Source organism: Prionailurus bengalensis, chromosome C2 (assembly GCF_016509475.1).
Source record: "Prionailurus bengalensis isolate Pbe53 chromosome C2, Fcat_Pben_1.1_paternal_pri, whole genome shotgun sequence".
Taxonomy (NCBI): Eukaryota; Metazoa; Chordata; class Mammalia; order Carnivora; family Felidae; genus Prionailurus; species Prionailurus bengalensis.
The window spans coordinates 149,889,444-149,903,453 of record NC_057350.1 but is presented as its reverse complement, the minus strand read 5'-3'; the positions used below and the strand labels follow the sequence as shown (position 1 = coordinate 149,903,453).

At 57.6% G+C, this 14,010-nt stretch overlaps 1 protein-coding gene across 3 annotated transcripts in view; it reads left to right on the top strand.

The window, feature by feature from the left end:
* Positions 1-1,577: 1,577 nt before the first annotated feature.
* Positions 1,578-14,010, top strand: part of VIPR1 (vasoactive intestinal peptide receptor 1) — a 33,431-nt gene continuing 20,998 nt past the window's right edge. The window contains exons 1-2 of one of the 3 annotated variants that reach the window (XM_043595647.1): positions 1,578-1,755; positions 12,645-12,753. In XM_043595647.1, coding sequence (XP_043451582.1) covers positions 1,678-1,755; positions 12,645-12,753 — 187 coding nt within the window. In that variant the 5' untranslated portion in view covers positions 1,578-1,677. Of the gene's footprint in view, positions 1,756-2,206; positions 2,327-12,644; positions 12,754-14,010 lie in introns of those variants that run through there. The other 2 variants (XM_043595646.1, XM_043595648.1) reach the window with 2 other exon arrangements.

The following is a 14,010-nucleotide window of genomic DNA, read 5'->3' as shown; positions in this document are numbered from 1 at the left end:
GGGAGAGAGAGAGAGGGAGAGAAGGAGGGAAGCAAATGCTAGCACCCCAAATAAGCCTAAGTCGAGGAGGGCCTGGGAGCTCATTCCTTCCAGGCTTTTCCCTGACTCCCCATAACTTCATCCCCCACCCCAGAAAGCCAGGGGCCGAGTTTCCCACGCTGTAAGAAGGGAAGCCTCGTTGGGTCTGCAGGGAACTCTGACGCACCTGCTAGTCAACCAGCGCCTGGAGTTGGGCCTCCTTCAAACAGCCTCGCCTCAGGCTGGGCGCCCAGGGACGCACCAACCCTCTCTGCCTCTCCACTGAACAGCCATCCCCTTATCAATACCCGCCATCCACCTTATCTCTGCCGCCGCCGCCTTCAGCCTCGATCACAACGTCTCCAGCCCTCGGAAAGAGGACAAGGCGGCCACCCGCTCTTGGTCTACAAGAAGACCTCCCGGGGCGCGGCGCCAGTGTACCTGAGCCTCATTCTAGGGACGAGTAAAACTGAGTCTGAGGACGCGCCGTGGACGCAGGCTGATCCGTTGTCACCCAGAGGCCGACTCGCCCGGTCTTGGAAGCGAGGCACCAGAAACAGGCGGCCCGAATCCAGGCCTTTCTCTGCACTTCGGTTTCCCGGGCTGTAAAACAAGGAAGGTGGGGCGGGGGGAGGAGGGGGAGGAGGTCTTCAGCTCCGTTTTAGGTAGGCTGCGCAGCCTGGTCGCGAGCACCGGGGACAGATCTTCCCTCCCCGCATGGGGGCGCTGGAACTTTGGCCCAGCCTCCCTCGGGAGGTGCCCGGGCAGGGGCGCGTGAGGGCGCGGACGTGCCGTCCTCCCTAAAGCACAGCCCCCTCACTCCCTGGTCGTGAAGGGCCCGGAAGCCCAGCCGGTGCTAAGCGCGTCCTGCCAGGTCGCCTGGGCTCAGAGGTGGCACCGAGGATCCCAGCGTCGGGCCTCACTCGCGCTCTTGTTTCCCCTCGCTCTGCCTGTCCCGGCGAGGGATGAGTTGGGGCGATTGAAAATGCATCAAATCACGCGCCCCACCTCCGGGTCGCTTACGACCTAGGGCCCTACGCAGGCCGCAGCCCGCAGGCCGCAGCCTGGGGGATAAGAAGTGACCTGTCCTGTCTCAGAGTCCGGCCCGCCCGCACCTGTCCTCCGACGCGCAGAAATGGGAAATGGGGAGGCTGGGAGGGAGACTTCCTGGAGGAGGTGGCTCTGAAGGTGGACGTGAAGAGCGTCCTGGGGTGGGGCTGAGGGGGCGTGTGGGAGTGGGAGATCTCAACCAGGCGCTTGGAAACGTTGTGATCTAAGCAGGGGAGGATGTGGCGTGTTGGGGTCTCAACACTCCCGAGGATGCGGCCCGAAGGGCTGAAGGCTTGTGAATCCCCGGCGACTGAGGAGGACTGACGTGGGTGATCCGCGGCGAGATCGCAGGGACACCCCACTGGCGGGGGAGCCCCCAGCCCCGCCCCACACCTGAGCGGCGGCCCCGCCCCTGCCGATCCATTGGCTAGACCCGCCGCCCGTCAGACGAGCCCCCGGGGCCCGCCTCCAGCCCCGAGCTGCGCCTCTTCGCGTTGGGGCCACCGCGGCAGCGCCACTCGGCCCGGCTCCCCGCCGTCGACCGCGCGGTGCGCAGCCCGCCCGCCTATTCCCGGCGCGGGGCCGCCTGTCGCGGGGTCGGGGCGGACCATGCGCCCGACTAGCCCGCCGCCGGCCCGCTGGCTATGCGTGCTGGCCAGCGTCCTCGCCTGCGCTCTCGGCCCCGCGGTGAGTGTCCGCCGGGCAACCCACCCCCCTCAGTCCCGGCCGCCGCGGGTGGAGTGGGGGAACGGCGGGAGCCGGGCCGTCTGTGCGCACGTCTGTGTAAGGGGAATGGGGGCACGGAGCGCTGGGTCTCGCCTCCCAGCTCAGCCTCGGACTGGCTCTAGACCCGAGGGATGGGATCTCGGTCGCGCCTAGTCCCTCCCAGCGCTACTGGGAGCCCGCTCGGCGCGGTGATCTGAGACACCGGTGGAGGGGCGCCAGGAGAAAGCGTGCTCCCCAAACTTGCCTTCGGTGTCGTGGCTGCGTCGTGCGTGGGGAGAGGAAGTCAGTGGGTGCAAGGTTGGGGGCTGTGGTCGATTGGAATGGAAGGCCCGGTAGACCGTGGGTGGAAGGGAGGGAGGCTGTGAGGGTCGTCGTTATGGGCTGTGCCCGGCTGGAGGTGTCTGCGGGGCGTTGTGTGTTACGTGGAGGAGTGACGTCTCAGCAGCAGACCCAGCGCTGGGAAGGGGCTTTGGGGATAAGGCGGCTGACTGGCAGGCCCTTCCTGTGCCCTCCCACTGAGCAGAGCTGAAAGGTAAGAGCCCGAGGTGGAAGGTGGTGGGCAGTGAGGCGTTGAGGGTGGTGTTTATCAGGAAGGGCCAGACTTGTGCATGGGGAAAGCTGAGCAAGGTGTGAACAGCCAAGAGGCAGTGGCATCCTCTTCCTCCCACTCCTGGTTCATCCCCACACAGGTATGTGTATGCCTCTGATGTGTGGCTGTGCCCTTGTGTGTGGCTGTGGGTGGCTCACCTGCAGGGCAGATCCTGGTTCAGGCAGGAGACGCGTGGATCATCTCCCTCTAAGATCAGGGAAGACCTCAAGACTCACCGAATCCAACTAAGCCCATTTTACAGATGGGCAAAATAAGTCCCAAAGACACCTGTTCACCCCCCCCCCCCCAATCAGACCAGGACTGAGGTTGATTTTCTCTCTTTCCCTACCCCAGGAATCTGGGGTTGCTGCTTGAGGAATCTGGGGTTGCTGCTTAGTCAGAGCCTAAAACCCAAGTGGGTCCCAGGTGTGGCACCAGCTCCAGGTTGGCTGCTGGGTGGGTAGAGTATATTGATCACCTACTCTCTTCTAGCCCATAGTTACCTCCCTTACCGTCACCTCCACCAAATCAGGAATCTCTGTGTTTCCATCTAGCTAATGTCTTGTACATCCTGGGGACGAGAAGCTCATTGTCTGTCCTGGGAGCACAACTTAATAACAATTGGTAGGAGCCTCCCCTCCTCCCATCGAGAGACATGAGACCCACCTCCTGAGCACTCAAAGCCCCACCTGCTTCTGGCCCTGAGGCCACAGCTCCACAGCCCTGGCACCACTTAGAGCCCCTCAGTGTCCTGGAGCCTCCGGGCCTCGCCAACAGCCCTCTGGCTCTCCCAACTGGGTGTGACCACTCAAATTCTCCTTGGATGAGCCAGGTTTCTTGGGACCACCACTGGTACCTCACTCCCCATCCTTGGAGGCTTCTCAGCCCAGGGGTGGAATACTTTCAGCAGGGCCTCCTGTCGTGCTAGGCCACATCTCTCCCCACCTCCTGAGGCAGTCCAGGCCTGCCTCCTCCAATGCCTACTGTTCCCTGTCCTTCCACATTTTATTCACTCAATACCCCACTCTATCACCTCTTCCAGACAGCCTTCCCTGATTGCTCCAGCCCACTCAGCCCTCCCCCCCCAACTCTGACCCGACTCTTCAGCCCTACCCACCTCCCACCCTGGGCTCTTCTGACCACCCCATGGATCAAGGGCTGTGGTCTGTCATTTTTGCTGTCCCCCACAGCCCAGTGCAGGGCTGGGTCTGAAGAGGGAGGACAAGGAACCCACCCAGGACCAGGTGAGGGCCGCCTGGGATGAAGGGTTCCCCACATGCTTCTCCACTTGACACTCCTCCCCACCAGACACCACTTTCTCCCTCACTGAATGGACACCAGGCAGTCCCGCTCCAGCCAGACTCAGGGTTGAGGGGGCTGATGTTATCAGAGTCATAAAATGGCAGCTGCAAAGTTCAGTTTAAAGACCCATGGCCTTATCGCTCCTATTTATGGTGCCCTGACCTCAGTCAGGGAAGGGGAAATCTCCGAACAGGGAAGCAAAAACAGGGAAAGAAAACCTCTAGTGTCTCAGAAGAGGAAGTCTGCCCCAAGGCCACCTGTCGGGCAGGCCTTCTGCTGCCCCTACCCCCTGGACAGCAGACACAGGGCTCCTCACTGGTAGCAGAACTGGACAGGGCAATGCCCAGCCCAGGGACAAGGAGAGGGGTGTCAGAGGAGGAGCAGACCCAGGTCCTTCCCTGGGAAGATTCTCAGGCTGGTCAGGGAGAGCAGAGCCAGTAAGCCAGGAGGAAGGCCCCGGGGCGTGAGGGACATCTCCCAGAACTGAGGCAAGAGTAGCTGAGAGAAGCAGTCAGGGAAGGCTCCCCGGAGGAGGCAAGACAATGCCCCAAAGAGTTTCGCCACATGGGCCAGCCTTCCACCAGAGACTATAAAGGAGCCTCTGTTGGCAGGACCAATGGGCCTGACCCCGGAAGGAGGAAGAAGGCCCCAGGTCCCCCTCTGAGGCTGAGATGGCCCAGGGGTTTGGGGAAGGTTTGGCTCCTCTAACCCCTCTCTGAGGCAGTTGCTGGCCACCTGCTCCTGAAGGGCTGAGTCTGCCGTAGGCATCCCGCCCTGGCCATCGGCTCCCAGCCTCTCCAGAGGCCGTCCACGGCTGGCCCGTCTCTCTTGGCCCCCAGCTGACCACCCTGTGGGCTTCTGGGAGCACGGCTACAGTGGGGTCAGGGCCTCCTCCTTGAGCAAAGTGATAACCTCAGGCCCGCCCAGGGCTCCTGGGGGACTGTGCTGGAAGAGTGACCTCCTCCTCGAAGTTTCCAGCCTCCCGTCCTGGTGCTCTGGGTCTCAGCCTTCCCTGACATTTCTGGAGCACATGAGACCTGGTCCCCGCCCTACTCTGTGACAATGGTCAGTTGACCTTGAGAACAAGCTGGTCTCTGTGGAAGGGCCTCAGTTTGCTCATCACAAAAGGGAGGGTAGGAACGTTGGCCCCGGCGTAGGAGAAATGGGGCGAGAGGGCTGGGTCGGAGGCCAGCTGCACCCTGCGACTAGGGCGTAATTTTCCCTCTGAGCCTCAGGACTCTGTGGAAGGGGACTGGTCCTCTAGTCAGGACTTCCAGGATGCTTGAAGGACAAAGTGCCATGTGAACTGAGATAGGCCATTTCTTCTCTTGATGCCCCAGCTCAGGAGCTCTGGGGACGGGGGTGTCCTCATGAGGTAAGCCGGGCAATGTGGGGTTATGGCTCCAGGCCCAAATAGGTGACGACTTGTCTCAGGGAAGGCTGGGTGGCAGGCACTGGGCCTCCTCGCACAGGGGGCAGCCTCAGCCTGTGCGAGCCTGCCACTCGCAGGGGTCCCTCACTGCGGCCCCTCTGGCGGTGGTTGCAGGAACGGGCAGGGGACTAGACGAAGCCCTGTCCCTTTCTCCCTGCTTCTGCTACTCAACCTCCCACGCTCTGCCCTCCCCAGTGTGACTTCCCACCGCAAATGTATACAATGTGCCGAGTCTCACGCACACCTTAGATGCGTTTCAGAAGTAATAGAGACACAGCTTAATGTCTCCACCACATGACGAGACTTTTTAGTCAAACCTTATCGTAAAGATTTTCAAATAGATTTTAAAAAGGAGAATAATATCATGAGCATGGAAATACCCATTCCTTGGAGTGATGTCAGCAAAATGGCAGGATGGGAACTGCCCACGCTCGTCCCCCCAACCCCTAGGTGTGACAACTAATAACCCGTAACAGTTCGTATTTGCAACATTTCCCTTTGGCGGCTCAAGTATCTTAAAGTAAATTATAGACATGATGACCTTGTGCTGCAAATTGTCTTAAGATGCATCTCTAAAACCAAAGGACATTTTCCCATGTAACTATAATACCGCCACCACGCCTAACAAAATGAACAGGCATTCCTGAATATCTTGTGTTCAAGTATCTCCAAACAGCATTTAGTCAAGCACCCCAGTATCATCGGGGGGTTGGGTCTGATAGCGAGGAGCATTCCTGCCTGGGTTGTGACGAGCCTGGACAGCGAGCTGGGGGGTGGGTGGGCATCCAGCCCTCCACTGGGACATGGCCCAGTCTTTATCTGCACTCCTTTCCTTGTGGCTCATGATGTGAGGGTCCATATCTCTCAGGAAGTCCCTCCCGCCCCCGCTATCTGAAAAACAAGCTTTCTGCCCAATCTGTCATCAGAAGAGGGGAAGAGGTCACCAACTGCCTCTGGAAGTCTCGCAGCCTCGTGGCTCAGCCCTCTGCATGGGGCCCCAACACCAATATCGCCCTCCACCCCCACCCCGGACACCACGGGTGTAAACTGAGTCCTCTTTCTCCAAGAGTGCCCAGGATGACTTCCAAGAGGCAGAGGATTTGAACCTGAGTCCCTGCTGCTCCTGCCTCACTGGCTATTGCCACGGTGGTCCTCTGCAAAGAAACTCGGAGAGGCTTTGTGCCCCTAAGTACACCTCACAAGAAGGGCCCTTAGATGAGGCCAGGCTTAACCACAGGCCGAACATCTTTGCTTGTATTCTGATAATGAGAGCCCTTGTCCTGGGACCACCCTGCAATATGGAAAGTTCTTTCTTGCCCCAAGCCCAAACCTGCATCCCTGTGTCTCCCTCTCTGTCTTTACCCCTGCACCCCGCACTACCACCCAGAGTTCAGCCTTTCCCAGGAGGAGGTACGGGTGGCAAAATTTGGATATTTAGAGGGGAGGCTTCCGACTATCAGTAAAAAAGATATAAAAATACATGGAGGGAGGGGTGCCTGGGTGGCTCAGTCAGTTGAGTGTCCAACTCTTGATTTCAGCTCAGGTTGTGATCCCAGAGTCATGGGATTGAGCGGGGAGCCTGCTTAAGATACTCTCTCTCCCTCTGCCCTTCTCCCCTGCTCAAACACTCTCTCTCTCTCTCTCTCAAATTAAAAAAAAAAAAATTTAAAAATGGGGGTGCCCGGGTGGTTCAGTGTCCAACTTCAGCTCAGGTCATGATCTCACAGCTTGTGAGTTTGAGCCCCGCGCCGGGCTCTGTGCTGACAGCTTGGAGCCTGGATCCTGCTTCGGATTCTGTCTCCCTCTCTTCTCTCTCTGCCCCTCTCCTACTCACACTCTGTCTCTCTCAAAAGTAAATAAACATTGAAAAATTTTTTAAGTAAATAAATGATTTAAAAAAGTTTTTTAAATACAGGGAGGAGGAAGAAGTCAGACTGCAGTGGGGGGGCGGGGAATGCCCGACTCGAGACCTCCCTTCTGGTGGGTACAGCTGCTGTCTGTCTATCCGTGGGACCTTCAGACTGCCTGGGGTTCTGCGGCGCTCGTCAAGGCCGTGGCGAGGCCGGGGTCCCCTCGCAAGGCTGGCCTGGCATGTAGGGCTGGTGGGGCCTTTGACAACAACTGCTAACCTTGGTTGGCAGTCCCCTAGTGCCATTTATGTGTGACCCCGGACACAGCCCTGGGAGTGGACAGCGCTGCCATTTGTCCCCATTTTCAGACGAGGTGGGAAGACTCACCCAAGGTCTCCCAGCCAGGGAGTGGCCGGCAGTCTGATTCTGGAACCTGCGGACTTAACTGGGCTCTGCCGTCTCACCAAGAGACGTTGCTTCTTCCCAAGCAGCTGTAGCATGCCCCGGGCTGCCCCGGGACGCAGGAGACATTTTTCAATTCATAAAATGTACAAATCTGAAGTGACATCCCGGGGAATTGTCACATACGTATCTGAAGTGACGGCTCAGGCAATTGTCACCCATGTGTTCACCCGTGTGGACACTGCTCAGATCAAGCTATTCCACACTCCCCATCACCCCAGGGGTCTCCCTCGAGCCCCTTTCCAATAGGACAAGGCCTGATTTCAACTTCTTGGAGTGCCCTCTGCGAAGCTGGGAGCGGGTTTCTCCTCTTTTCTGTGACTTCTGGATCGCATGACTTACCTTACCTTCCTGTGCCCCCACTTCCTCCCCTCTGCCCTTATCTCCTCTTCCTCCTCCTCTTCCTCCCCCTCCTCCTCATTCTCCCCCTTCCTCCTCCCCCTCCCCCTCCTCCCCCTCCTCCTCCTCCTTCCTCTCCCCTTTGCCCCCATACACCCTCTCCATCTCCTTACCAATTCAAACACAAAAGCCAGAATGAAGGGCACAGCCTGGGAAGCTGGGTTGGGGTCCTGTGTGCCTTTGACCACACTGCTTTCTCTCTAGGTCCTCAGTTTCCTCCTGTGACTCTTTGTTGCCCCATTATTTCAATAGGGGGAGGAGGCTTAAATAAATCATGGGATGGTGAGGGGAGAACAGTAAATGAGACCACCACAGCTCTTTATTCTCCGTTCCCCAGTCCCCTACAACTTGGCGGGGGGGAGGGGGGGGGAGGAGGGTGGGGAAGGGCCCTCCTTGACAAGGCTCAGAAACACAAACCACTCACGGTGACTCCTAGGGCTTGGTAATCCCCAGGCGGGAAGTGCTTTCTCCGGTTTTACCTAATCTAGCCTGCTGCATTTTTCTCCCCTCTCAGAAACCAGCTGCCCCTCAGAGGGACTCCTGTTTCCTCACCATGCTGCTTCTGTCTCCCTTGGCTTCTCCCACCACAGTTCTCCAGCCCCAGATGAGGCCGGGAGTTCTGACTCCAGACAATAGCTGTGGGCTCAAGCTTCCCTTGAGGGATGGGTATGGCACCCACAAAACCTGAGTCAGCCCTCCACCCTGTCTTTCAGAGCCCCTAGCGTCTAACAGCCACAACTCCCAGCATCTACACCCTACCCCAGATCTCAGGGAGCCCCACATGCGGGAGAAAGCCCTCATGGTGGAGATAGAGGGGAAGGGACCCAAGTAAGCCGGTGGAATTAACAAGACTTGGTTAATCCCTGCCCCCAACCAGAGACTCAGGATTCTCCTGCCAACTTCCAGTCTGTCACCTCCCACCTGCAGCCAGTACCATGGCAGGGGACATAAGAGGACCTGGAATGAAGGGAGGCTACAGACTGCCTCACCCTTGCCTGGGTCTCCTCTTCTGGGCTCAGGAACTCCTGTGATAGAGAAGGTGCTGGGGACTCGGTCGGGCCTGAAACTCTCACCTCAACCCACCCACAGGGTCAGGTGACTTTAAGCCCACTTGGAGCTCAGCCCAGCACAGGAATTGGTGAGGGCTTGAGAGAAAGCCCTGTTTTCTCCTCTCCCCGTGGGGCCTCAGGAGACAAGTTGGGAAATGTAGGCAGTAGTCGAAATAAGGAGGGACTTGAATGCCGGTTTTGAAGTGTGGGCTTTGACTGCTAGGCTTTGGGGACCCTGAGGTGCAGGTGGTGGTGCTGAAAACTACTACCCTGGCCCAGGCAGGCACTGGAGGCCTGGCCCCTGCCTGTATCCCACAGCTTGTCTCCTGATGCCTCAGGACCCCTTGCTGCAGTCACCCTAGGCTTTTGCAACCTTGCATGGATTAGACATTTTCATACCTTCATACTAGAATCAGTAGGCTTGGCTATATCTGGCTGGGAATTTTCCAATTTCGCGTGTCTGCAGTCCAGAGGGATAATGAGGATGTTTAGCATAGGGAAATAAGTGGAAGAGGAAGTTCAAAGTCTGCCTGAATTCCTCAATGATAAGGACTACAGGGAGCTGCCCTGGCCCTGTCCCCCAAAGGGCAATGGTAGACCAGATGGCCCAAAGCAAGGCCATGGAGAGGAATTGACGCAGTCCAGACTAGTGGTCAGAGATATAGGTCCTATCTAGGAATGTGCATTTGCTAGGTGACCTCAGATCCCTCTTTGGGTCTCTCTTTCCCCTACCCTTCTTCAGATGGGCTCTAGCATTCAACTAAGCTGTGGTAAAGACAGAGCTCATCTTCCAGACCATGCTCACTTTATTCAGAGATACCCCAGGCTCCTAGGTTATCCCAGGGCCTCCTGCCCCTGCTCTGCAAACTGCCTCTCAGGAAAGGCTTTATGGCTGTGCTGATGGGCGGTGCAGGCAGACTTGGCTAGAGAAGCTGACCCGATAGCTTTCCAACGTCAGAAGCTACTAGGAACCCTATGATGCCCTCAGTAATTTTGCAGAAGAATTATCTCTTGGTAAACAGCATGGCCACAGCTCTGGCTTAAGAGGACCCAGTAAATGAGGGCATCCATTGTCCTGTCCTCAGAGCACTAGTCTGGACTCTCTTGGTTACAGGGATAGAAAACTCAACTGATTCTAGAAATAAAGAACGACATTGACTCATGTTGTTGGAAGCAGGGCTACTTTCAGACATGGCTGCATCCAGGGACTTAGATGATGTCAAGAGGATCCAGTTTTTCTCTATCTCTTCATTCAGGCTTTACCCGTGTGGCTTTCATCATTGTGTTCCACAACAACACAAGAAGAAACAAGATGGTGACAATAGTTCCAGCCCCTGCACCCTTTGAGGTTTCCAGTCTAGTGGGAAAGACAAAATCCAAAGCCCCAGGAATGAGCCTGCTGGCTCTGAACAGCCTGACTGGGGCCATGTGCCAGGCACTAAGGCCAGGAAAGCTCTGACGGGCTCAAGTCTGATCACATGTTGATTTCTTAGAAGAGGGTTCATCAGAACCCCAAGAACTAGGGGTGGGGAAGGAGGTGGTTCCCCCGATAGAGATGAGGACGTGGCACCAGAGGAGGGTAAAGGATGGTAGAAAGGCAGCAACAAGAAATGTTTACTACCATCCATCCTGCGTTCATGTTGTGGGGGGAGCGGAGGGGAGAAGGGGCAGAAGGCAGAACAAACCCTGTTGCTGGAGCTGGGAAGGCACTTTGGGGAGAAGCATGCTCCAGGCAAGCAAGACAGCCCAGCAGTGGGACACAAGCCCATCCCCAGGTTCTTCTTCCAGAGGCCACCTCTGGGGTCCTTTGGCCACCCCTCTTCCCATGCCTGAACAGCACGAGCCAGCCACAGATCTCTTGAGATAGAGCATCTTGAGTGTTTCAGTCTCAGTAATGCTTTTGAACAGGAAGGGAAGCATGGGACCCCCAAAGAGGGACCACCGCACATTTCCTTCAAGTCTCATATATTTTCTTTTAAACAGTTATACAAAACAACAACAACAACAACAACAACCACAAACATATATCCTGCTACATAATAGATCTTTGTTACTCTCCATATGCCAAGTTTGAAAGACTTAACCAGCTAATGCCTTTACCCCAATTAGATGATAAAGTTAAAGGTCCAAGATCGAACCCAGTGGGCCTTCCAGGCCATGGCACATGGGTGAGCGAGGTCTAGGTGCTAGGGAGTCTGAAGGCATCCTGGACAAGGACATCCTCCCTTGGGCTAGGCCAGCAGTGGTGCTTAGCTGCATATGGGAAGGTTGGACGGTGAGGACCTCTGTGACAGTGAGGCTCCATCAAGGCCTCCACAAGGGATGAGAGAGTATTAAGTGGAAGGGACTCAGCTGCACAGCTTCTTGGGCACTGAGTTGTCCAGCTTCAGCTTGGACCCCCTTCCTCTATAGCAATGGAGAGCTCCCTGGCACCTGGAATGCTTATCCCTCTGGGGGATCACCTTACTTAGAACAATGGTCAAAGTCACACCCTTGGTGTGATGGGGATACACTTAAGGAAAGAAATGCTTTCCCCCATAGCCCCACTGCAACAAGGCTTTGAGTCAGCAGGGGGAGTTGGTAGAGGCCCGTTTGGCCTACAAGGAAACTGAGGGAGGTAAGGACCTTGTCCCAGGCCAGAAGGAACAAGTTGGAAGAGACACTGAGAGTCTCTGATTCTGGAGCTGCCTCACTGAACAAGACTGTTGGGGACTATGGCATTCTCTTCCCTGGGCAAAGATGAGGAAACTGATGTGGGGTTGCAGCCACTTCCCTAAAGCCAAAGAGACCAGTGGAAGCTTCTACCAGCTCAGTGGTTCCTCCATGGAGGCCTTCACCTGCCCTTGCCCACCCAGTGGTTCCCAAGACCTGTTTTGTTTTTTTTCTATCTGTTCCTGGGCAGCCATCACCCCTGCTCACCTGTTGACCCCAATGCCAATGCCTGCCCACCCCCCATGCCTTCACACAGGTCTGGTTCCATCCCTGATCCCCTCGTAGGGTGCAGGAAAGGGGAGGGGAGAGGCATGGGCTTTCCCATCACTTCTCCCCACCTCCCAGAGGCAGGAGTAGGGACAGAGGAGGTTTGGTGGGATGGCAAGACGACCTAGAGGGGCCTCCCTTATTTCCTGAAACCTCCCTTCCTTCATTAGATCTGATATAGCTTAAATTGTTTAGAAGCTAAGAAGAAGGCAGGTGATGTGTGGGTAAAGAGGGCCAGTGTCCCCTTCCCAGCCTGGTGACCCAGGAGACCGAGCACAGGCTCCTGGAACGAGGACAGAGGCTGGAAGATGCAGCCAGACTCCTGGATTCCTCCCAGGCCTGGCTCCAGGGACCAACTCCTCCTAACCAGGTAGCACTAGCTGAGCCCCACTCATCCGCAGAATCTGAGGCAAGCACTGAGGACTCCCCACCCCGGCTGGAGGGGAGCAGAGTCCAGAGGGCCAGCTCTGAGCTCTACAGAGAGGTGCCAGAGGGGTGTCACCCACGAAAAGGCTAAGTTGTTACAGCTGCAGCACTATTGGAGCCATCAGGAAGCCATGACAGGGCCCTCAAGGCAGACCCGGCTTTGGGGACTATGGCCAAGAGTTCTGGGTCCAATCCAGGTCAGGGTTGGGTTTTAGTCTGGGGTTGGGATTGGGGTTCCATCTGGAAGCTGGGTCGGTCAAGTGACAGGCCTTGTTGGGTCTCATGCTCCTGGAGTCTGTGGATGAGAGGTAGGCCGTGGATGAGGCTGACGGGTCCCCCCTCCCCCTGTCTCTGTTCCCCAGGGCACCCGGGCAACCATCCTGCAGCAGGAGGAATGTTACTATCTGCAGCTGATCGAGGTACAGCACAAGCAGTGCCTGGAGGAGGCCCAGCTGGAGAATGACACGGCAGGTGAGGCCCAGCAGGAAGAGAGGGCCGCGGACCTCCAGGGAGCCTGGCTTGTCCTCACCCCGTGAGCCCAGATCCAGGGTACATGCCTCCCACACGCATCAGACGGGAATGGCACCACAGAGCTGCTGGGGGTGAGGAGAGGGCGCCGGGAGAAGCTGGGGGGCCAGGAAGCGAGAAGTCCTAACAGGCCTCTCCGGTCCCATCATCTGCCCCTGGTCTGGAAGCGTCCTGCTGTTAGCCCAGGAGAACACACTACGTGGGGGGTTCTGAGGCCCAGCTTCTTCCTCCCAACCCCAAGCTCTGCACCCAGAGGGCCACCGCACACACACAGGCCCCCGGGCACACGCGCGTCCCTCCCCATCCCAGCCCACCTTCAGCAGGCCAGATGAACCACCCGCTCATTGTGCCGCTGATGAGACAAGTCTCAGTCAGACTCAGAGGCTGAGCGCATGCGGGCCCGGCTCCCCCTGCTCAGGGGGTGTGGGACAGCTCCAGCCTGGTAGTGCGAGGGCGTGAAGGGCGGTGCCAGAGGCACCCTCAGGCCGACGCTGCCCAGCTGCCCGGAGCCAGCAAGGCCATCACATCAGATGACACCTCCCTAGCCCGGGCGCCCCACACTTGGCACAACAGCCTGGGGAAGGAATGGGAGGGATTCCGGAGGCCTTCCTTTGCGAGGTGCCCTCGGGCCAGATTCTGAAGGGTGGGCTGGATGTGGAGAAGCCGAGAGGCTGCGAAGGTGGGAGGCGCCTAGGCAGACTTCCCCTGGGGACTGGGGGTGGGTATGGCTCGAGGCTCACTGAGGGCAGAGGAGGGCTGGAGCCGCTGGGTGGATGTGCCTGCTCCGGGCCTCCCTGCCAGGTCACCCCCCGAGGCCAAACTTGCAGTTATGTAACAGCCTTGCTCAGGAGCGGGGAACATCTTTATATCTCCCAGGCTCCCCCGTCTCCTGTCACCTCTCTGAGACTGACAGTTATGCAACCCTTCCTGGATCCCTCCTTCTTGGCCCTGGTGCCCAGAATCTCTGCTTCCTACACCGTGAGTGAGTGCGTGTAGCCTCATGGGTGGACTTTGCCTCCCCAGCTCTTGAGGAAGGACAGACTCCTGTCTCCTGAGGCCTTAAGACTGAGACCTGGGTGAGGGGTGGCCTGACCATCCACTGCCTATGCACCCCTCCCCACCCTCCAGGTGGGAGAGGCGGGAGACACCGCGGACCGTCCTCAGCAAACCCCAACAGTAGGATCTGGGGGTGCACGTAGC